Source organism: Lynx rufus, unplaced genomic scaffold, assembly GCF_022079265.1.
Source record: "Lynx rufus isolate CCGP_SWC_20201006 ecotype Redwood Valley unplaced genomic scaffold, mLynRuf1.p SCAF_15, whole genome shotgun sequence".
Classification (NCBI taxonomy): Eukaryota; Metazoa; Chordata; class Mammalia; order Carnivora; family Felidae; genus Lynx; species Lynx rufus.
In genome coordinates this window covers 36,082,717-36,105,204 of record NW_025814829.1, presented here as the reverse complement: position 1 = coordinate 36,105,204, position 22,488 = coordinate 36,082,717, and the positions used below count along the sequence as shown (strand labels likewise).

At 35.7% G+C, this 22,488-nt stretch overlaps 1 protein-coding gene across 2 annotated transcripts in view; it reads left to right on the top strand.

Annotated features, from left to right (window-relative positions):
• The window catches only part of ACBD6 (acyl-CoA binding domain containing 6), a 205,166-nt gene that overhangs the window by 66,942 nt on the left and 115,736 nt on the right, over window positions 1-22,488 (top strand). For both annotated transcript variants that reach the window (XM_047076859.1, XM_047076860.1), the window contains exons 4-5: window positions 3,443-3,525; window positions 20,971-21,076. In XM_047076859.1, coding sequence (XP_046932815.1) covers window positions 3,443-3,525; window positions 20,971-21,076 — 189 coding nt within the window. The remainder of the gene's footprint in view (window positions 1-3,442; window positions 3,526-20,970; window positions 21,077-22,488) is intronic.

Genomic DNA, 22,488 nt, shown 5'->3' with positions numbered 1-22,488 from the left:
TTGAGTGTGCAGTTAGCTGTTGCTTTTCATATTTGGCCTTTAGTATGTTGAAATAATTTCCTTCTATTTTGGGTTTATTCAGTGTTTTTTTTTTTTTATGAAAGGGTGTTGAATTTTGTCAAATACTTTTTTCTGTACCAATTGAGATGGTCATGTAGCTTTCCTTCGTTTTGTGATGTTTTTCATGTGTTAACCATACTGTCCTTACGTTCACAGGAATAAGTCCCACTTGGTCATGATATGTAATCCTTTTAATGTATTCAGTTTGCTAGTATTTAGTTGAGGGTTTTTTCATCAGTATTCCTCAGATATTGTTCTGTAGTTTTCTTCTAGTTTCTTTGTCTGGCTTTGGCATTAGGGTAACGCTGACCTCATGAAATGAGGTTAGGTATGTTGCCTCTTCTTCAGGTTTTTGGAAGAGTTTGAGAAGGATTAGGTTTTAATTCTTTAAATGTTTGGTAAAATTCTTTAGTGAAATGTTCTGGTCCTGGGCTTTTCTTTTTTGGGAGATTTTAAATTTCTGAACCAATCTCCTTAATGTTTATAGGTTTCTTCAGATTTTTTATACATAATTGTATCATGGTAGGTTCTATATATCTAGAATTTATGTATTTCTTCTACATTATCCAACATGTTGGCATATCATTGTTTATAGTAGTCTCTTAAAATTCTCTTTCATTTCTGTGGTATTAGTGGTAAAGTCTCCTTTTTAGTTTCTGATTTTAGTTGTTTACTCTTTTTTCTTAGTTAATCTAGAGCAGCTCATTTCTTTCTATCACAGAATAATATTGTATTGTATAGATATACCACAGTTAGGTTCTCTGTTCATCTGTTGAAGGACATCTTAGTTGTTTCTAGGTTTTGCCAGTTATTAAAAAAAACTGCTTTAAACATTGATGTTTTGTGGATATAAATTTTCAATTTGCAGGGGCGAGGGGGGTCAGTACCTAGAAGCAGAATTACTGGATCATGTAGTAAGATTATATTCAGTTTTAGAAGAACTGCCAAAACCCTCTTCCAAAGTGGCTGTTCCATTTGCATTTCCTCCAGCAATGAATGAGAGTTCCTGGTGGCTTTACATTTTTACCAGCATTTGGTGTTATCAGTCTTTTGGAATTTAGCCATTCTAAGAGGTATGTAATAATGTCTCATTATTGTTTTAATTTGCACTTCCCTAATGACATACGATGTTGGACATCTTTTCATTTGCTTACCTGCCATCTGTGTATCTGTGTATCTTTTTTGGTAAGGTGTCTGTTCAGATCTCTTGCCCGTTTTAAAAATTGGAATACTTATATTGAATAAAAGTGATGAGGGGGTGTCATCCTTGTCTTGTTCTTGATCTTAGAGGAAAAGCTTTGAGCTTTTAACCATTGAGTATGATGTTAGCTGTGGGTTTGTCATATATGCCCTCTATTATGCTGAGGTATGTTCCCTCTGTACCCACCTTGTTAGGAGTTTTTCTCATGAATGCTGTTGAATTTTGTCAGATGCTTTTTCTGCATCTATTGAGATGATCATATGATTTTTATCCTTCATTTTGTTAATGTGGTACACGTAGATTTTCCCCTCTGGTATGTTCTTGGAGTCTGTTCTTTGTCAGGAAGCTGCGTGACGCACCCTTTCCTTGTTTTCAGTCTTGTCACTCATTTAGCAAGCATCTCTTGGACACCATCTGTGTTTCAACTTTATTGTACTAATGGAGTATGTATTTAGAACATAATTGCGTTGAATAAAATAGGTTCTCCCTATGGTATGTGCTTTTTTAGTATAAAGAAAACATTCTCTATTCTGGAAATTCTTTGCAGCATTTATTCTCTAAGAATGGTCTTCAGAGAAGAGAGGGATCTGGCATTTACTTGGTGCTTCTTACTTGCCAGCATCAACTAGTATACCTTGTCATTAAATTGTGACAGGAATTATTTATGATATTGTAGCTTTGTTTCTGTCATAAATTGGTAACTGCATCGATTCATCTCAAAAATTTCCACCCTTTCTCAAAACTGGTTTTCCCAGTGATCTCAGGAACTAATAGAATATGCTGTCTCCAAGACCTTTTTCCTTTACCCAGTGGTTCACAAACCAAAAGTAACCACAGAAAGTGACAACAATAAAACAAAACCTCTTCTTTAAAGAACAGGGGGAGGGGTGGGGAACCAGGTATATGGGGATTACCTATATTTTTCTGAAGTGAAACTAGTTAATTAAATTAAACAATAACAGTATTAGTTTCTTTTTTTTATTATTTTAAAGTTTATTCTTGAGAGACAGAGAGTGAGCACATGATCAGGGGAGGAGCAGAGAGGGAGAGAGAATCCCAAGCAGACTCTGCATTGTCAGCGCAGAATCCAACATGGGGCTTGAACCCACAAACTGTGAGATCATGACCTGAGCTGAAATCCACAGTTGGATGCTTAACTAACTGAACCACCCAGGCACCCCTGTTTTTTTTTTTTTTTTTTTTTAGAGAGCAAGAGAGAGAATCCCAAGCAGGCTCCACGCTCAGTGCAGAGCCTGATGCAGTTCTCAACCCCGTGACCCTGGGACCCTGACTTGAGCCAAAATCAAGAGTTGGACGCTCAACTGACTGAGCCACCCTGGCTCCCCTAAAAGTATTAGTTTTGATTCTAAGACATTTATGTTTAGAATTTTGATTTTGGCAGGGTGTCCTGGCCTAAAAACTGTCATTATTGCAGGAGATGTGGGCTTTTGCAGAGATTGCAATTTGAACCTTTTAGACAATAACATCTGAGTTTACTGCTTCCATATTATATGTTTTAGAAGAATCTTATTTCTAAATTAATCTTAATTTTGTGCTTTTTTAAAATATTGAGGGTCAGGGCCTATTGACTACTTAATTTTGGAAAGTGTTTCCATAATTGCTTCTTTTTTTCATTTATCTTAGGTCATAATTTCCTTTCCTTTCTCCTCCACCTTCTCTCCTTTCTTTTTGCCACCAAAGAAATATTTTTTCTTTGTGTTTGAGTTTGAAGTTTTAGTATGGTTTAGTTTTTTTCTTATTTGGAAATTGTAATTTTGTTAATAATCTAGGTATGATTTTCTTGATCACGTTCATATCTGGTATTTATAGGTCATATTTCATTTTCATTTTTCTACATTGAGCATCAATATTCTCCACAGTGAACATAGCATCTTCTAATCAGCTAAGGGAATGGTGGGCTTCAGGTGGCTCCAGAGCTCAGTAGTGGAATGACCTTGGTTTGCTAGTGGGTACTCATTCCATTACTCTGATGACTTGAGAATCGTTTTGCCTTTTGGATACCATCTTGAAATTGTTACTGGGGCCTCAGAGAAATTGTGGACCTCAAATCTTTAGTATTCCTTAGCAAAGTATTATATTGGAACTATTTTAAATACACACTACCTTAATCCATGTATCTTTTTCCACCTTCCTTCCTCCCTACCCCCTGTCCCCATACAGTTACCTGAGAAGAAAGGAAAAGAAGCAAATACCGGTTTTGGTGGCCCCGTTGTTAGTTCTCTATATCATGAAGAAATCATCAGGTAATTTTTCTTCTGGTATTGGGTAATAGGGATACATACATACATATATATGTGTATTTATGTGTGTGCATATGTATATGTGTTTGTGTGTATTTTTTTTAATCCTGAAAGCTTCTATTTGTGAAGAACTTTTTCTTAATGTGAAATGAAACCGATTTTGGTGGTATCTCTAGGAGGATAATAAATAGCAGGAAAGAATTTTTTAGGTGTTTTATCTTTGAGATCAATAAGTGTCTGAATCATTGCCAGATAGTAACCTTTTCCACCATGTAAGTAGTTGGTAGGGCAAGGTTTTGTGTCTCACACAGTCTAAAGCTGTGGATTTTTGTTGTTGATGTTGTTTTCCTCAAAATATCATCATTTCTTCGTGTGTGTGTATGTGTGCGTGTGTATTTGTGTTCATGTTTATTTACAATACTGATAAAAATGCCATTATCCTTTCTTTTCTTTTTTCTTAGTTTGGCTGTAATCTGAACTCAAGTATGTAAAGGGAGGTAGTGATTCAGTCTCATAAAGCTTGTACAATTTCTAAAAAATATTTATGTTCTTTTTTAGAAAACAAAGGTTTTTAATTTTTTGTTGTCATTGTTAAATTACCATTTCTTTTAAAGATTAGAAATCTTCTTGAGTATAAAACGGTACACCAAGGAGAATATTGTGGAGAGTCCTCAGAAAGTTAAACAGAGAATTACTATATGATCCAACAATTCTACTTTTGATTTTATATCTAAAAGAATTGAAAACAGGATCTCAGAAGACCCATGTTTACACACCCACGTTGACAGCAGCACTATTCATAGCAGCCAAGAGGTGGGAGCTACCCGGATGCTCATGGGCAGTTGAATGGATAAACAAAATGTGGTCTATACATATAATAGAATATTATTCAGCCTCAAAAAGGCAGGAAATTCTGACACATACTATAGAACATGGATGAAGCTTGAGGACATTATGCTAAGTGAAATAAGCCATTCACAAAAAGATAAATACAATATGGTTCCTCTATATGGAAGTATCAAGAGTAGTCAGATTCGTAGAAACAAAAAGTAGAATGGTGGTTGTCAGGAGCTGGAGGCAGTAGGAAATGGGGAGTTGTTATTTAATGGGTAAGGAGCTTCAGTTTTCCAAGATGAAAAAGTTCTGGGGACCGGTTGCACAACAGTGTGAATAATACTTAACACTACTGAACTGTATACTTAGAAATGGTTAAGAAGGTAAATTTTATGTTATGTAGGGTTGTTTAACTACAGTTAAAGAAATTCTTCGTGATCATCTCATATTATTTAACTAGGATCTTAAATTTTATGTATAAAATGTCTTGATTAATCTTTTTCTTTCAGTACCATGTGAAAATCAGGAAAGCGATTTTGTCCTGCTTTAAAGTCATGTGGCACATTCTACTAAGATTTTTACCTTACAAACAAATTTAAATAAGAATCTCTAATGCTGTTACACTTTTTGAGTTACCTGAACTTTATTTTTCTTACTTATTCACATGAAATGAATGAGCAGTAATTTTTTTAAATTTTTTAAAAATGTTTTATTTATTTTTGAGACAGAGAGAGACAGAGCGTGAGCAGGGGAGGGGCAGAGAGAGAGACACACACAGAATCCGAAGCAGGCTCAGGATCTGAGCTGTCAGCACAGATCCTGAAGCGGGGCTCAAACTCACAAACCGCGAGATCATGACCCGAGCCGAAGTCGGACGCTTAACTGACTGAGCCACCCAGGTGCCCCGAATGAGCAGTAATTTTTAAGTGGAAAATTGGGTTCACCTAAATTTATTGAAGGGCAATATCTATCTTTATTGAATAAAGAGTAAATTGTACCAAATATGTATGCTGCACTCTTACAGAAGAGTTTGCTGACATTATCTCCCACATGAAGATGTAATGATAGGACTCCGGGGAAACATTCTAGGAGGAAAGTTATTGCTTCCACTATGAATCAAAAACTTTAAAAGCTCATAGTTTCCCATTCCTGACCAGTCATTTGGTACTAAAGGTCCTATCTTGAATCTGTTTGCAGAGTAAGCATATCATTGTTATAGATTAAATGTTTATTTGGGGTGGGATAGGGGAAGGCTGATGAGAATACATTTGCCACTCTGATCCCTTTTTGGGACCCTGAGAACTCTGAGGAGCATAGTTTAAAAACTTTTTCAGAGTTAAACCCCCCCTTCCCCTCAGCCCTTATATAGTGGTTTACTTAATTTGTGTATTCTGTCTTTAGAGTCTTCTAAAATTGGCATTTTAGAACTTTAATCCTACCAATCAAAATTTATTAAGTGTTTAAATCAAATCAGTAAAACCTTTAGAGTCATTTTTCTATATATTAAGAGGACAGGTTAGTCATTCCTTCTGTTTTCCTGTAAGTCCTTTATTCACACTTGTTATAGCATTTATCACGTTATAACACATTAAATAGAAGTTTTAAAAAGCCTACATCCTGGAGTGCCTGGATGGCTCAGTTGATGAAGTGTCAGACTTCGGCTCAGGTCATGATCTTGTGGCTCATGAATTCAGGCCCGCATCAGGCTCTGTGCTGGTGGCTCAGAGCCTGGAGCCTGCTTCAGATTCTGTGTCTCCCTCTCTCTCTCTCTGCCCCTCCCCTGCTCACGCTCTGTATCTCTCTCTCAACAATAAATAAACATTAAAAAAATAATAATAATAAAACCTTGTATCCTTTCTGCTGAATTTTTAGTTTTTGGAGGCCAAGGATCATATTTTATCCATTTCTGTGTTTTGAGTGTCTGAGGAAGTTCCCAAAACTTAGTAGGTTATCTAGTAAAAGTACCCAGAACTCAGGAGGTATCCATGGCTCTTCCTTCAGGGAGCTGATAATTCAGTGATTGTTGCTCACATAGAGTTAACCTAGTGTTCATATCATAAAGCAAAGAGTGCTGGTTTGGTTTTCTTGTGATAATACCCATACTCACTTATTTTCCTAGGCAGTTTTTAAAAATGTGTAAGCTATTTCCTTTCCTAGTTAGATTAAATTAAGATTATGTCTTGACTTTTTTTAAAAAAATCATTATACTTAACTTTCTAACAATATCAGTTGTCTATAAACAATAGTGATCTTTATTTTGTGTGCCAATTTCCTTAAGGGCTCCCAAAGCCTAGTACTTTTCCAAAAAACATTCTGAGTACAGTTTCTTTTGGAATGTCCAGTGACATGGCTGATTACAGTTAAACATTACTCCACTGGAAGTGAAAGTAAATATCTGGATAATTGGTGTATTTCTAAGACAGAATTAAACTATCCTGGAAGAGTTAACCTACCTGCTTATCCTCCACCCAGTTCCTAAAGAAGTCACTCTTAGATTTAAATCAAATATTTAGGATTTTGACCATGAGAAACAATAACAAAATAACACAGCTTATTTTCATAAAGTACAGATTTGAATTCATCTCCTCACACATTTATTATGAATCTGTCAGACAAACATTGTGGATATTTGTGCTTCCCATCTTCACTTTTGAATAGTATGTTCTTAGTATTTTTGGCATCTATAGTATGTTTAATAAATATTACTCCTTAATCCGGTGAAATATGAACCTCTGCTAGGGACAAAACTGATTAATCTTGGCCTTATTTTTTTAAGTCATCTAAATTTTCATTCTCTTGGTGTGTATTTTGGAACGTATGATTAAGATATGAAACAGTAGGAAACATGAATGTGAACCACTGAAAGCCTTTTAACTGTTTCAGATGTTAATTTTGTCACTACTAACAGTGGAATCACAACACTTAGTCATTTTCTTGTAATCAAGAAGTCATTTTACAATTGAACAGAATTCTACTATAACAAACTAGATCATGATAAAAATCATTCTAAACTGAGGGGCGCCTGGGTGGCGCAGTCGGTTAAGCGTCCGACTTCAGCCAGGTCACGATCTCGCGGTCCGTGAGTTCGAGCCCCGCGTCGGGCTCTGGGCTGATGGCTCAGAGCCTGGAGCCTGTTTCCGATTCTGGGTCTCCCTCTCTCTCTGCCCCTCCCCCGTTCATGCTCTGTCTCTCTCTGTCCCAAAAATAAATAAACGTTGAAAAAAAAAATTAAAAAAAAAAATCATTCTAAACTGAAATGTTGATTATTTCAGTAACGGAGTAGAGGTGGTCCCTGTTGTTTCTGAAGTATAAAAATGCAGTTGCAGCAATGAAAACAGGCTGTTTGTTGGAGTTTGTGTAATCAAATTTTGCTTGTGCTTAGGTGACATATCTGGTATTTTATTTTTCCAAGAGGAAGTTGTGCTTTAACTAATTGCTAATTGCAGTTTCTTGGCAGAATCACGCTCAACTGAAGTGAAAGTGACAGGTTTTAGAGTTTTAGAAATGTCAAATGGCAAACTTAGGTGAAAGGAAAAGTTTTCTTTTGTAGAACCATTTTTTTAAAAGCCACTAAAAAAGTATTTTGAAGGTCTGTTTTAGATACTTTAGTATATAAACCTCTAATTTTTTTCCCCATTTTTAAAGATCAGGAAAATCAGTATCTAATAAACTCACGTAATAAGGCTTGGGCTCCATTTTTGTGGCAGTTTTCCTGACTAATGTGTATTGTAGGTGATAAGTTAAAGGCCCATTTTCATTTTATTGTAAATGTTCTTGAGCCGAGGGCCACTGGGGCCAATTCTGAGCTTGCTCCTTGCCTGTTGTGGTTCTGACCCTTATTTCCACTCTGTCACAGAAAGTGACAATATCATGTCATAGATACAGATCTCTGTGTTAATATTCTAGAGCCCCGACACCAATTTTTCACTATGAAGCTGGTTAATTGTTCTGTAGTATAATGGAGAAGATACAGTGTGAGGCTAATTAAATACCAAAAATTATGAGGCCAGACTGCAGCATTCAAATGTTGATTCCCTCAATAGTTCTGTGACCTTGGACAAGTTACTTTATCTACAAAATAGGGGTAACTGTATTACCTTTCTCATATGACACTTACGTGAATTATTTGAATATGTATACATAGGCATCCTAGAATAGTACCTGGCACAAAATGAGTTACTATGTAACTTTTAACTTTTATTAACATTGTTATACTCAGCACAACCCCACAACAGGAACCGACAGCACAGGGCTCAGGTTTTGAACTAAAAATCACATGTCAGCCTGGTTATAGAATTAGGTACAGGTTGTTTGCTTTTGCAAGAGAAAATGGAAAACAAGGAAGAAAGAGCCAGTGCTATTAGAATCTGTATTAGAACTATAGAAACAGGAGAGTAACAAATCTTTTAACTCAAAGACAGTTGCTCTAGACTTGAGATCAGTTGTGTTTCATTTATACTGCAGATGGGCATAAAAAGCTCTGATTAATAAGCATAGGGCTTTGCAAAGAGTCAAATGCTTCTGCACTACATATACTGACTCACTTAATAAGAAATCACTTTTGGTGACTTGTATACTTAGAAGGTTTTATCTAGAAGATGGCACATAAACTGAGAAATTAGGGCAAGAATTAAAAATACAATAAATGAAGCATGTACAGTGTCCATTCTACCCTGCAATAAGATTTGGTCCTCCTTGTTATATTTTGTACTTTGATGCTATGTAATCTATCAGAATTTTATTAATCCCACTTAGACAGGCAGCCATCTGGACCTTCTCTAAGCAAGACCAGACCAGTATACAACCAAAATGATTGATGGGCTCTGGAATTGATTAGTTGTTCTGTGAGACAAATGAACTGTTTTGGCAGAAAATACCAGAGGTCACTGCTGTGGTCAGACACAAAAGCCTGTAGAATTTTAAAGAGATGCTTTCATCATTGACTTAGAAAGTTAAAAATTTTAAACAGTAATGGATTTTGAAAATATTTAAGAATTATCTTTTTATTGGTTGCTCTTTAGTTCTGAATATAAAGTGGAATAATATAAATATAATTCACAATAAAAGTGATTATACTTTAATTTTGTATTTGTGATGAAAATATGAACTGGAATGATAGTCGTATAGAGGCCTATCACTTACACATAAATTGTACTCTAAAATTTTCCTGAAAGAGGTGTGATTGGAGAAAAAGCTACAACATACATTGTTTTATTTTTAAGTGATGTATAAAATCAGATGGTATAAAACTCCATTCAGTTATGTATTCAGCTTCACATTGTTAGATAGCAATCTGTTTGAACAAATCTATGTAAGACTCCAAAGCTTTAAGAGAATGTGTTACATATTTGTACTTTAAAATTTGAATATTTGGATTTTTTTGCTTTCAGTTGGCTAAGTCTTTCTGGGATACTACTGTCCCATTGACACCACTGTCCTTAGCACCAAAAAGATTATCCTGCTTCCTTACATCTGTTTGGCTGGTAGTAGTGAAAACCTTCCCTGTTTCACTGTGTTGCCCATGATCAACATTGTGTTAACACTTTGGTGATAGGTGATAAATTGGATGACATATGTCTTGTTACATTCTGGTTATTCTTTGAGGACTACACAAGTGTGTATAGGCAAGTGGGCAACTCCCCCTTGAGAATCTGACTGCTCAGAATGAACTTGAGTTATGGATTTATTCAGCCTGTAAAACCTCAGCTGGCATAAATAATTGAGAAAGCAAAGGTTTTTCTGTGGTGCATACCTCAGGGACTCATGGCTCCCTTCCTCCTCTCTACCCTCCTTTCTTATGAAAATGATCCCAGTTGCACTCCTAGATAATAACACACCAAGCAATTAAAAGCCATGGGTGGCTGGAGAGAGGAGAAAAGGTTTAGTTAATGAGCTTTTCCTCTTCCAGTGCCCAGGAGAGCCTTAGGAATGACAAGGCGATTAAAGCGAAGAGATAATTATAGATTATGTGAAAATGGGTCCCTTGAGACAAGCAGGTCTTGCCATAAACAGTAACTGTTGTAAGAGTCTCCTGGCTCTCATATTCACCCTTTTCTTACGTGCTTAATTTAGCTCCTGTGTGCTCAGTGTCCTGATGCCAACCAAGCATCTAGGCAGATCCACCTGTTCGTAGATCAACAGCCCTTTCTGAACAAGAGGTCATTCCTCAACTAAAACCATCATCTTCTCCTCTCTCCTTTTCTTTTTTCTTTATTCTTCCCCCTCTTCCTTTTCCTCACTTTGTTGTCTCTTTTCTCTCTGCTCCTCTAATCTTATCCATATCCTTATATAGTACTTGTGAAATGGTAGACACTTAGACTTGTTTACAAAGTTTAGTGTGTGTGTGTATGCACTATAAAGATGCATATAGTTACGGGTTTATTGTATCCATTATAATAAAAAGTAGTATATGTATTACACATAATATAAATAAATGTTTTCTGCTATTTAAATGCTTTAGAGACATAAAGATATTTTAAAATGTTAGAGATGTTAGCATTGTGAAATAGTCATCTTCTTAATTATCATTTAATTATTGTCACCTATTCTGTCAATACTGAAAGCAAGCAATTTTGGTTCATTACATTGCCTTTTGATTTATAAGAACTTTGCTGATTGCATTGTATACAGTAATAAATGGTGTTTATTAAAGTTGGAATTCTGTGTGAAAAGGACATTGTTATATTATATGATTTTATTTATAAATTTTACCCAATATAAAATTTTATATATGTATTAGGTAAGTATTTTACCAGTATTTTATGTAAAATATGTCATTTCTAGGTCTCTTATGTCACACTGGTCTACTGTCTCCTTTATCCCTTACTATATCAAAAATTCTGTTTCCTCCTGTTCCAAAATAATTCAGATCCACCTAGCTTTCATTATCGCCACCATCCTGCCTTTTGCAATACTGTCACTAAACAGTCATCGTCTCTTGGCCAGGACACTGCAGAATGGTTTGAGAACTAGATTCCTTTTTCCTTTCCTGCCTCCTCCCCAGATTTATAACTCATATCATTGTGTCACTCTCCTACTTGAAGCCCTTTTAATGGTTTCTTATAGCGCTTAGGATAAAGTCTAATATTCTTTAACATGTCTTACAGGGCCCTTCATCATCTCATCTGATGCCAGTTTCTCCCCCCCCCCACCCCCATACTGACTCTACTCCACGTACATTGGCGTATTTTTATTTCCTTGGAGGTCTAATTAAAATTTGTTAGATGAATTGATTGATAGTGTTATATAAAGGTATATGAGAAATGACCCCAGTGTACAACATGTGTTAAAACCTTAAGGTAATAATATCAGCTAACATTTATGGACCACTAATTATGTGCTAGTTACTATACTACATGTGTTATATATATTATTTCAGTTAATCTTCAGAATGATCCTTTAAGCTGTAGGTATTGATATCCCTATTTTACAGATGAAGAAACTTAGACTCAGAAAAGTTAGGTTACTTGACCAAGGTCACGTGGTTTGTACTCTGCTGTTGCTACAGTATACTGCCTCTGAGATGGTTGAGGAATCCTTGTGTTCTGCAATTAGTGAAATTAATTTTGATAGTTGTTATTATACGAACAGAGTGAATATCTTCAATTTAAACTTTTAAAGCCCTTTTCTGTTTGTTTTTTAAGATGTGCTTTACCAGTAAAATTATATCATCATTATACTGATGATGTTTCTTTTGGATTCATTGACGTTATTGATTTTAGACTTACTGTAATGTTTGAGAATGTAACTCAGCTCTATAGAGCCTGTTAGCCAAGGATTCTATAGATGTTTCTGATGTGGCCACTGGTTTTCCAGGATTTGATCAGAATTAAAATAAATTTTTTCATATGGTCATTTGAAGTATCAGAAATTTTAATCAACTATTTTAGAGTTAAGTAGGTTTTTAAGAGGTAGAAATGCATTTTTAGTAACTAGTGTCTATAAATCATGGCTAGATAACTTTTCCAGAATAAGAGGTTATCTTCAAGAAGTACCTGGGACATTGATCTTTCCTTTGTCATTGCTTCCTTGAAAAAATGTGAGGAAAATACATTAACAGCATATTAACAACTTAAATAAGATAACAGATAGAACTTTTTATTTAAGGCTTTTTAAGAATTTTCTAGACCTACCAATAAGTATGCTATAATATAACCCTGTCGAAAATATTTATTATTTGGTGAAGAAGATATTGTCATTACCACATAAAAGGAAGGGGGAAAACTAACTGGTTATGTACTATAACTGTGTGAAAGTAATTGCAGATACAGTAGCAGTCTGAGTGGGAGGATTGCGATTCAGTATCTATAAGTTCTTTCATCATTCACCTGTCCTTTTGGCACTGTGTATTTTGAACCTACCTATTTTATTGACTCTAAAACACCACTGGTTTAAATACCATTAAGAAAAAATGCCACTAATTAATTGTAAGAGTCTACAGATAATAAGATTCATCAGAAATGTTAAAATATGAAAAAATTTGTGGTTTTTGTTTTTGGTTTTTTTTGAGAGATCTTGCAAGCAGGGGAGAGGGACAGAGGGAGGGAGGGAGAAGATCCCAGGCAGGCTCCATGCCCAGCATGGAACCCAATGTGGGGCTTGATCCCACAACCCCAAGATCATGACCTGAGCTAAAATCAAGAGTTGGATGCTCAAATGACCAAGCCACCCAGGCATCCCATTATTTGTGTTTTAGAATCAATGAAATATGGCAGCTTTAACAAAGAGTTTCTCAGTGTCTTTTTGCCATCTAGGATTTCAGAAATTATTTTAAGAACAACACTGCAAACAACAAAAACCCCACTTTTGTAAGTGTCTTGATCTGAATGCTAGGTTTCTTGAGCTTAGTTATTGCTCCAGCATTGTTTGCCTCCTCTAGGGCATATGACCAAGGTATTTCAGAGAGGATGTACTATTTACAAGATTTTATCTGGAGGACCATAGTATAGACTCTTATTTATGGTCTTTGTAAGATTGATACTCGAAAACAGTGTTTTACGATGAAATTAACATCCAAAATTTTAATTAGATATTAATTAAAAGTGGGATTTTTGATGTGCTAAATATGACAGCTCTGAGTACTATTTAATTCTTGAGATAGGAGCTGACTTTACCAATTTGCTTCTCCCAGATAAGTCTTTCACCAGCTTTGCTAAAAACCTTTGAGTAAGAACAGATTTTTTCTTTCAAGAAAGAAGCAACTATAAACAAAGTTAAGATATGCTTGTATTAATTTTTTTATATTTGTAAATTAAAACATTCTTTTTTTAAGAATACAGTATCTTAATTTCTTTTTTTTTTTTTTTTAATTTTTTTTTTCAACGTTTATTTATTTTTGGGACAGAGAGAGACAGAGCATGAACGGGGGAGGGGCAGAGAGAGAGGGAGACACAGAATCGGAAACAGGCTCCAGGCTCTGAGCCATCAGCCCAGAGCCCGACGCGGGGCTCGAACTCCCGGACCGCGAGATCGTGACCTGGCTGAAGTCGGGCGCTTAACCGACTGCGCCACCCAGGCGCCCCAGAGTATCTTAATTTCTATGTAGATATTTTATCTCAGTTTCTAAAGTATTGATAGTTTAGTCATATCAAAGGTTATGTTTAGATATATATGAAATAAAGGTTGTACATTTACATATAAAATACAAAGGTTATATAAAAAAGAATTAGCATTAGACTTTGGGCTTTGTATTTAGCCTACAATAATAGAATGTTGATAATTTAGTCAGTGAGATCAGTAAGATGACGTAATTATTTACTAAAGTTATATTTGGACAGAATAGCAAGTCTTTACCTTTCAAATTGACAACTTCTGGCCATATACTTGTCAAGTGAATTAAGAACTTAAATTCCTACAAAGAAGGTAGTATTCAGCAACAGCACTACTAAATTTTGTAAGACAGGGAGCAGGCTTTCATCCTAGAAAGACTGGCTCCTAAGGAACTTCACAGTGTGTTTTTAGTGAATTTATGTCCATTCTTCAATCTCAAAGATCTAAAAAAAAGACGCGTAGGTGAGCAGACTCTCAGAGACAGAGTAGTATAATAAAATTCATCTGAAACTGAGGTGTAAACTAAAAAAGGCTTATTTATTTACCAAAGGCTGTGTCTTTGTAGTGATCCAAGTGTTTAGGTACCCTGGGTACCCTCTAAGTATTCAGGAACCCAGACAGATTAATAGGCGACCATTTGTGAATATGTAAATAGGTGAACCATTTTAAGAGTTGCTTTAACCAAGGTTCTAATGAAGCCTCTTGAACAAACTGTCTCCCAGCAGAGAAATAACTCAGGATTTTTTTCCCCCTCAAATTAATTGTTTCTTTTGGTCCGAGTTCAAAATTGGCTTCACTTTTCCCCTCCTATGGTTTATTGCTAACCATACCTCCTACTGAGGATAGTTGCCTTTTCAGGTTGGTTGGTTTGTTTTAGATATGCTAAGGTTAGTGTCTGACTCCAGTAGCTCTTTGGGTCTATATCTGGTATCTAATTTATCTCTCAACACTCTTGAGCGCTTTTTGTTGTTGATGCTTTTCCTTTTCTTTCTGTTCTTTGGAATATTCTTTCTGTTCTTCAGTAACCCAGCTGGCTGGCTGGTCAGTTCATCTTCCAGAGAGATAGGCTATAACGTCAACTCTTCTGTAGTGCTTTATTTGATCATCCTTAGTGGATTAGCCCACTCCTTATTTCAGGCCTCTACTTTATAGAATATTGGGCTAATTTGACACTCAAAACAACTTTTTGCTATTGTAGTCCCTAAGAGAATTTTGGAAGACTATGTTCTCCTTTAGAATTTTATGATAACATCTAAAATTCTTATTTAAAAGTTTAAGTGTATTACAAAGGGCACAATTTCTGGTGTTTTGTAAATAATGGATTTTATAAGAAGAGATTTTATTTTGAAAGAGAGTGCAAGCTTGTGAGTGGGGGAGGGGCAAGGGGAAGGGAGAGAGAGAATCTTAAGCAGGCTCCACACTCAGTGCAGAACCTGACACAGAGCTCTATCTCCCAACCATAAGATCATGACCTGAGCTGAAACCAAGAATCAGACACTTAACCAACTGAACCATGTAAGCACCCTGTGCAAATAATGAAATTTTAAAGTAAATAGATCACTCTTTTAGGTGAATCTAAATACTATAATGATAATCCATTTTTAAAAAGTTTTGCTTTGTTTTTTTTGAGAGAGAGCAAGAGTGGTGGAGGGGCAGAGGGAGAGGGAAAGAAAGAATCCTAAGCAGGCTGCACCGCCCATTGTGGAGCCTGTCCCAGGACTATGTCTCACAACTGCAAGATCATGACCCGAGCTGAAATGAAGAGTTGATACTCAACTGACTGAGCCACCCAGGTGCCCCTATAATCCGTTTTTTAAAGTACATGAGCATGCTACCATTGAGAGGAGCTGGGAAATGGTACGCAAGATCTCTCTGTATTATTTCTTATATTGCATGTGAATCTTCAGTTGTCTCAAAATAAAAAGTTTAATTAAAATTCTGATCTTGATTTAAAAATACATGAATAGGGTCTTTAACAGAAATTTTATGTCATTCCTTTTTCTCCTTTAATTCTACTTCTCCCACACAATTGTATTTTAAAGTAATACATTTTTATGTAATCTTATTGCACTATCATAATTCTGTGTAACAAAAATATGTATATAAGTTGGACTTTTTTAAAATGTAATTTTCTTTGACCCAGAACTATGCATTAAATCTTTTCCCATTTGAGTTATCACTTTAATTCTTCCTTTTTTTTGTTTTTAATGTTTTGTTTTATTTTTGAGAGAGAGAGCATGTGCATGAGAGCAGGAGAGAGGCAGAGAGAGAGAGGGGACAGAGGATTCAAAGGGGGCTCTGTGCTGACAGCAGAGAGCCCAACATGGGGCTCGAACTCACAAACTGTGAGATCATGACCTGAGCTGAAGTCCGATGCTTAACCGACTGAGCCACCCAGGTGCCCCATCATTGTAATTATTCCTATACAGCTGATCAACATACATCATAAATATTATTAAAAAATTATTAAACATAAGTAAACTTTAATCGAAAATAGGTCTTAATGAGGTGGGTGAAGCTTTTAAAAATAGTTTTAACACAAAATATTACTTTTTATTAAAATGAGACAGAGATCAGCATCGTCTGTTTTTAGCTTTGTTTATTTCAGCCCTTCCATTCTCTAACCTTAGCTATAGAATGTTTCCCAACGCCAATCTTTCACCAGAATTGTCCCTTTATTTAGTACCAAGGAAGGTTTTCTATCTTGGGCTAATACAACCTACGTCTGATTTTTTCCCCCAAACCTTTTCCAGTATATTAGTTAAACAGAGTATTTCTAAGCAAAAGAGTAACAGGCTTAATTAATAGTCATTGCTAAGTCTTAGCAAAGTCTTAGCAAAGTCTTTTGGTTATACTTCTTACAAGTATACCATACTAAGGAGAGAGGTATATGCCTTTCTTATATAAACTAGGAGGGGTGTGATCAGAGCAGAGGGAATTTTGAGAAGGAGAATGGTGATAAAATATTTACCACAGTAGTTTCTTCAGGTAGATCAGTTAAGGAAAAAAAAATGCATTTATTTCCAAGTTTGAGCTGTAAATTGATTCACTTAAAATTTTTCTTTTCTTTTTTAGCTTAAAATTTTCATACCTGCATATCCCTTTATTTATTTTATTGTTTAAATTTTTTTATTTTATTTTAGTGAGAGAGTGTGAAGGGGAGAGGGACGGGGGGGGTGGGGTGGGGAGAGAGAGAGAATCTCAAGCAGGCTCCATGCTCAGCTCAGAGCCCAACATAGGGCTTGATCCCATGATCCTGGGATCATGATCTGAGCCAAAATCTGAGCCAAAATCACTCAACCAGCTGAGCCACCCCAGCGTCCCAATTACCTGCATATCCCTGTAAAGGTCTTTGTGTGCCTCCACAGAGCATGCAGGTCCACATTCCTTAGTTTGAGGATTAGTGACATTTGTTTATTTATATTTGTGTGGGTACTGGCTTACTCTGTGTTTTCCTTCTTTAAATAATTTTTCATTGCCTATTTACTGGCATTCTATTTTTTATCTGATTGTGAGTTGCTTAATATATAAATTGAATTGAATATTTATTGAATGTATCTAGGAAATAGATATCTGAGCTAGTCCCATAAATATGTTTTTTTAATTCTATAGAATAGGTGAAATAGTAGCTAATGGACTTTAGGTGGCCTGTTATGAGACCTGTTTGAAGTATTCTTTGTTTATTTTTGAGAGAGAGCATGTGCGAGAGTGGGGGAGGGGGGGGGGAGAGAGAGAGAGAGAAGAAGGAGGAGGAGGGGGAGGAAGGAGGAAGGAGGAAGGAGGAAGGGAGGGAGGGAATCCCAAGCAGGCTCCATGCTGTCAGTGCAGAACCCATTGGGAGGCTCAATCTCACAAGCTGTGAGATCATGACCTAAGCCGAAATCAAGAGTCGGACACTTAACTGACTGAGCCACTCAGGCACCCCTGAAATATTCTTTTGGTAGGAAAATGCAATCTTTGTAGAAAGTGGTACAGATAATATTTTTATGAGTGTGCAAAGATCTGTTCTTCCTATAATTGATGAAAGACAACCATACTTAAACACCATTCCTCTTTCCATAAGGGTGTGTTCTCATATTTCAAAAGAATTTCAGAGAAAACCAGTGACTTTTCTTCCCTTCAGATACACAATTGTGTATTCTGTCAATTTCCAAAAATTTGGAGTAGAGAGAGACATTCTGTCTTTTGCTAGGGATATTGGGATATCTTTGAGGGTAGCATCTTGGCCATAACTCATGCTTATCCATAGAGAATGGATATGGTCATGTTATCACTCATATTCAGCAAAGAGAGGAAGATAGCTGGCCAAGAATTATGAGAGAAAGGAAGATAAAGTGAGAAGATGTGGAAGAGAACTAACATTTATTTAGGCTCTACTGTATTTGGTAATGGCTGAGTTCATTTGCACGTTTTATTTAAAGTAAGTGTGTTTATAGAGGAAAAGATTGCCCATGGAATACTTTATTAACAGGGAAATGTAGAGGGGAAAAGAGAATTTGATTTGTAAACTGTACGTAATCTTGCTGACAAGAAAAGAGATGTGGAAAGTTGTTGCTCCAGATGTTTCTTCATTTGGGACACTAGGTGGTGACATTGTATAAAGACAGCTTGGTTGCTGGCATGGAAGAGAGTCAAAACTTGGAGCAGGGAGAACTGTATTAGCAACTAAGCCCAAGAGTGTCAATTTTCTTTTTTATCTTAGTCACTTAACTTTGTAATACATTTGTGGTGATTTTACTAAATTTCTTTTTCATATTTAATTTGCATTGTGTATTCTACCCATAAGTATTTTTTAAGTCCTTTATGTGCCCGACATACTTTGTGGTGATAACAGATGATAAACTGGTATTCAGATAAAAAAAAAAATGTTCCTGCCCTCCAAAACATTCACATATCAAAACAAAATAATTTATGTAAGTGCTACATATAGTAAATATTGAAAATGTAAAATGAGTAAAATAAAATTTTAAATAAGTTTGTACTATATTTACTCTTTTACTGCTTATGGCCTAAGTATACGTACACATTTGGGATTCAGGAAGAGAGAGCTCATAGATTCAGAAAATCCTCTCATCTATGAATAACCCTTATGCGTTACTGGGTATGGGTAACTTACATCCCAGGGATCTTCCTTACTTTCCTTTCTGTTCCTCACCACTAACTTTCCATTATTTCCAAGTTCAAAACAACTAGGGAATAGTGTATTTTTTGTTATGACTTCAAATGATACAGTCCTTTCTCTCATAAAGTTGCTGCCTCTTGAATTAGAGTGCTCTGTCTTATTGGATTGGAGGAAAACAGGTCCCTCTTATTCCCAAGTCAGAATTCTTAATATGCTTTTTCATAGAAACAGTGGTTTGTTTGTGTGTGATAAATATAGCTGAAGTGGTATTATATGCAGCCTTAATTTTAAAAATCATACTTCTCCTTTCTGGGGTTTTGGCCTCAGACTTAGCTATTTTCTTTCAGAAAAAGTGATCTGGAAAAGCGTTTTCTCTTCTGTAAAATGGACATTTTTGAGAGACCATACGTTCTTTTTCTTCCTGGAAATCTACCTCTTTTTCTCCAGCTTAAAGCAGGCTGTTTCCCCTGTGTACTCGTATAAGCCTTTTTAAAGATCCATTTTTATTTTATGTTAATTGTATATGGATTTTATCATCCTAACTGTATTGAATGTAAAGTTTCTTGTTCATCTGTTACTAAACGGAATCTTGCCCAGTGCCTTTGCATGTAGTAGGTGCCCAGTTAAATACATCACTTGCATAAGGAAAGCTTAGATGGTTAATGCTAAAGTAGTGTGTTTTAAGTTAATTACCTCTGAGTGGAAATAACTTTTTATAGGGTATAAGGTATTTAAATTGGCTTTTAAGATAGGAAGATTCCTATGGCCAAGTGCTTGCATTAGTGATGAATAGAAGCTATGGCCCTGCAGGTTGTAAAACATATTAGTATAATTTTTGAAATTCATCTTGCGTTCTTTTATGCCTGTCCAGAATGTGTAGTCCACATATAGAACAGTTTCATGGATAATATTCCAAATTACTGGTCCTTTTGAGAATTACTGATTTTTTGAGACTCTCATTGATGCTATCCCTTACCCCCACATACACACAGCACGCTCAGAAAAATGCACACACATTTACACAATTCTGTATACTGTTTCAGAGAACTCATAGATCTCATGTTAACTTCTACATTAGGTTGTAGAATAGACTAGCTGGCTAGTCTAGATGTAGCTCAATACAATAGAAAAACACACCATATACAGAATCAGCTGATCTGAGTGAGTTCTAGCTCTTGTTCTACCTTCAATAAATGTGATGCCATTTGGCAGGTCATATAGTTTCTCCTTACCTGTTTCTTTTTTGTGTGAAGTTGTTGGATAAGAGTGAATGAATTTAGTCGATCAGTATACTTAGAAGAGCACTTGTACATAGTATGCTTCCCAGTTTTTGTTCCTAGTCTTTGTTTCTAATATCTCATAAAAGATTGTGAATTTTGTGATGTTTTAATTATCTTTTCCTTAGGAAAATTGCTTTTTGTCTTTCCTTTAAGAAAATTACATTAGTGTGTGTGTGTGAGTGTGTATGATTGTGTGTGTGTGTGTTTGCATGAACTTGAGTAGCAGCAATCAGCTTATTCTGTTATCCTGTAAGAAAAGTAATAAGCTGTGTCCTGATTTTTTAAAACCTCTGTATAGACAATAGTAACCTTGTTACTGCAGTGCTACTACTGAAAATTCTGAGTCAGGAAAATTTGTGCCTGTCAGTGTGTAAAAAGGAACTGGGGAGAGGAAGAGGGCTGAGAAAAATGTACTAAAGTGTTATATCATTGTATTAGTGTAACTTGTTAAAGCAGATGAAACTTTTCCCTGTAATTATAGTTGCTAACAACTTTAGAGATGGGATATATTATGTCTTATGGAAAATCCATTATTGTTCATGTAAAATTCTTCATGAAAACAGAAATTCCATTGATGTTTGTCAGCAGTAAACAAGTTATGTTAAAAATATGTAACTTTTATGAATTACCTAGTAAAACACTTTTTATTTTTACTCTAATTAGGGAAGAAGACAAAAACATATTTGATTACTGCAGGGAAAACAACATTGACCATATAACCAAAGTCATCAAATCGAAAAATATGGATGTGAATATGAAAGATGAAGAGGTATGGAAAACATGCCTTGTTAATTTTTTTTTTATGCCTGCTGTTCTGCCCCAGTGTTTTTTTTCGAAATGGCTTATGAACTACAACTCAAAATACAGTGTAAGATTGAATCAGAATATTTATGTGAGATAGTGTCACTCAGTTAAGATGCTTTCTATGTATGTGTCCATCATCTTTCTGTTGATGTTGTTTAAGTTACTAGCTGAAGCTTGGTGCAGTCAAGTAACTTGTTTCTTCATAATAAAGGGAGAGACTGTTAACTTAATAAGTGAAATCTATAGATTATATAAAAATATTTTTAAATAGTTTTCACATCTTCTATCATCACAACTCCTATCATTGTACTTTTTTTATTTAAAGATTTAAAAGACTTTTTTTTTAATTTAATGTTTGTTTATTTTTAGTATATGTGCTGCCGAAGCGAGCACTAATGTTTGTTTATTTTTGAGACAGAGAGAGACAGAGCATGAATGGGGGAGGGTCAGAGAGAGAGGGAGACATAGAATCCGAAGCAGGCGCCAGGCTCTGAGCTGTCCGCACAGAGCCCGACGCAGGGCTCAAACTCACGGACTGTGAGATCATGACCTGAGCTGAAGTCGGACACTTAAACAATGGAGCCACCCGGGCACCCCTAAAGATTTTTTTTAATGTTTATTTATTTGGAAGCAGAGAAATAGGGAGACACAGAATCTGAAGCAGCTCCAGGCTCTGAGCTGTCAGCACAGAGACTAGCGTGGGGCTCGAACTCGCAAACCATGAGATCATGACCTGAGCTGAAGTCAGATGCTTAACCAACTGAGCCACACAGACGCCCCACTGTCATTGCATTTTGACCAAGTATATTGTCCTTTGCTCAGTAAATATATTTCTAGAATACTGTGTGTCAGAATTTTGGTAAATCCATTCATTTAAATGTGAGCCCGCTACTTAAAGGGAGTCTGTACTAAATTATTTTGTAAAATATATTACTTTTTAATTTATTTGGTTTGTGAATAAAACTGTTGACATACAGAGCTTAAACTGTCCCTGAGTTACAGTTGTTAAAATAGGGAATAAAATTTACTAATTCAGTTTTAATCATTTTACTTACTCTTTGATAATGCAGTGTAAAATGATTGAAATGACCGAAAGGTGGTGATTGTTAGGAGGTGCTTCTTGCAGTGATCATAGATAATGTGAGGAGTAGATAAATAATCAATGTATGTATTAATTGAGAGCTCTTTATACAGGCTAGGCCTTATTTTTACCTCATTTTCAGGCGATATCTTTCCTGTAATACATATTGTCAATGACATCTGGAACTGAAAATATAAGACTATAATTCTGCAGTAAAGGGGGACCAGTAACAGTTGTGTTCTCCCCTAAGTAATGAAACAAACAGCTAAGAGAGATGTGGGTGGAGAAAAGTAGAT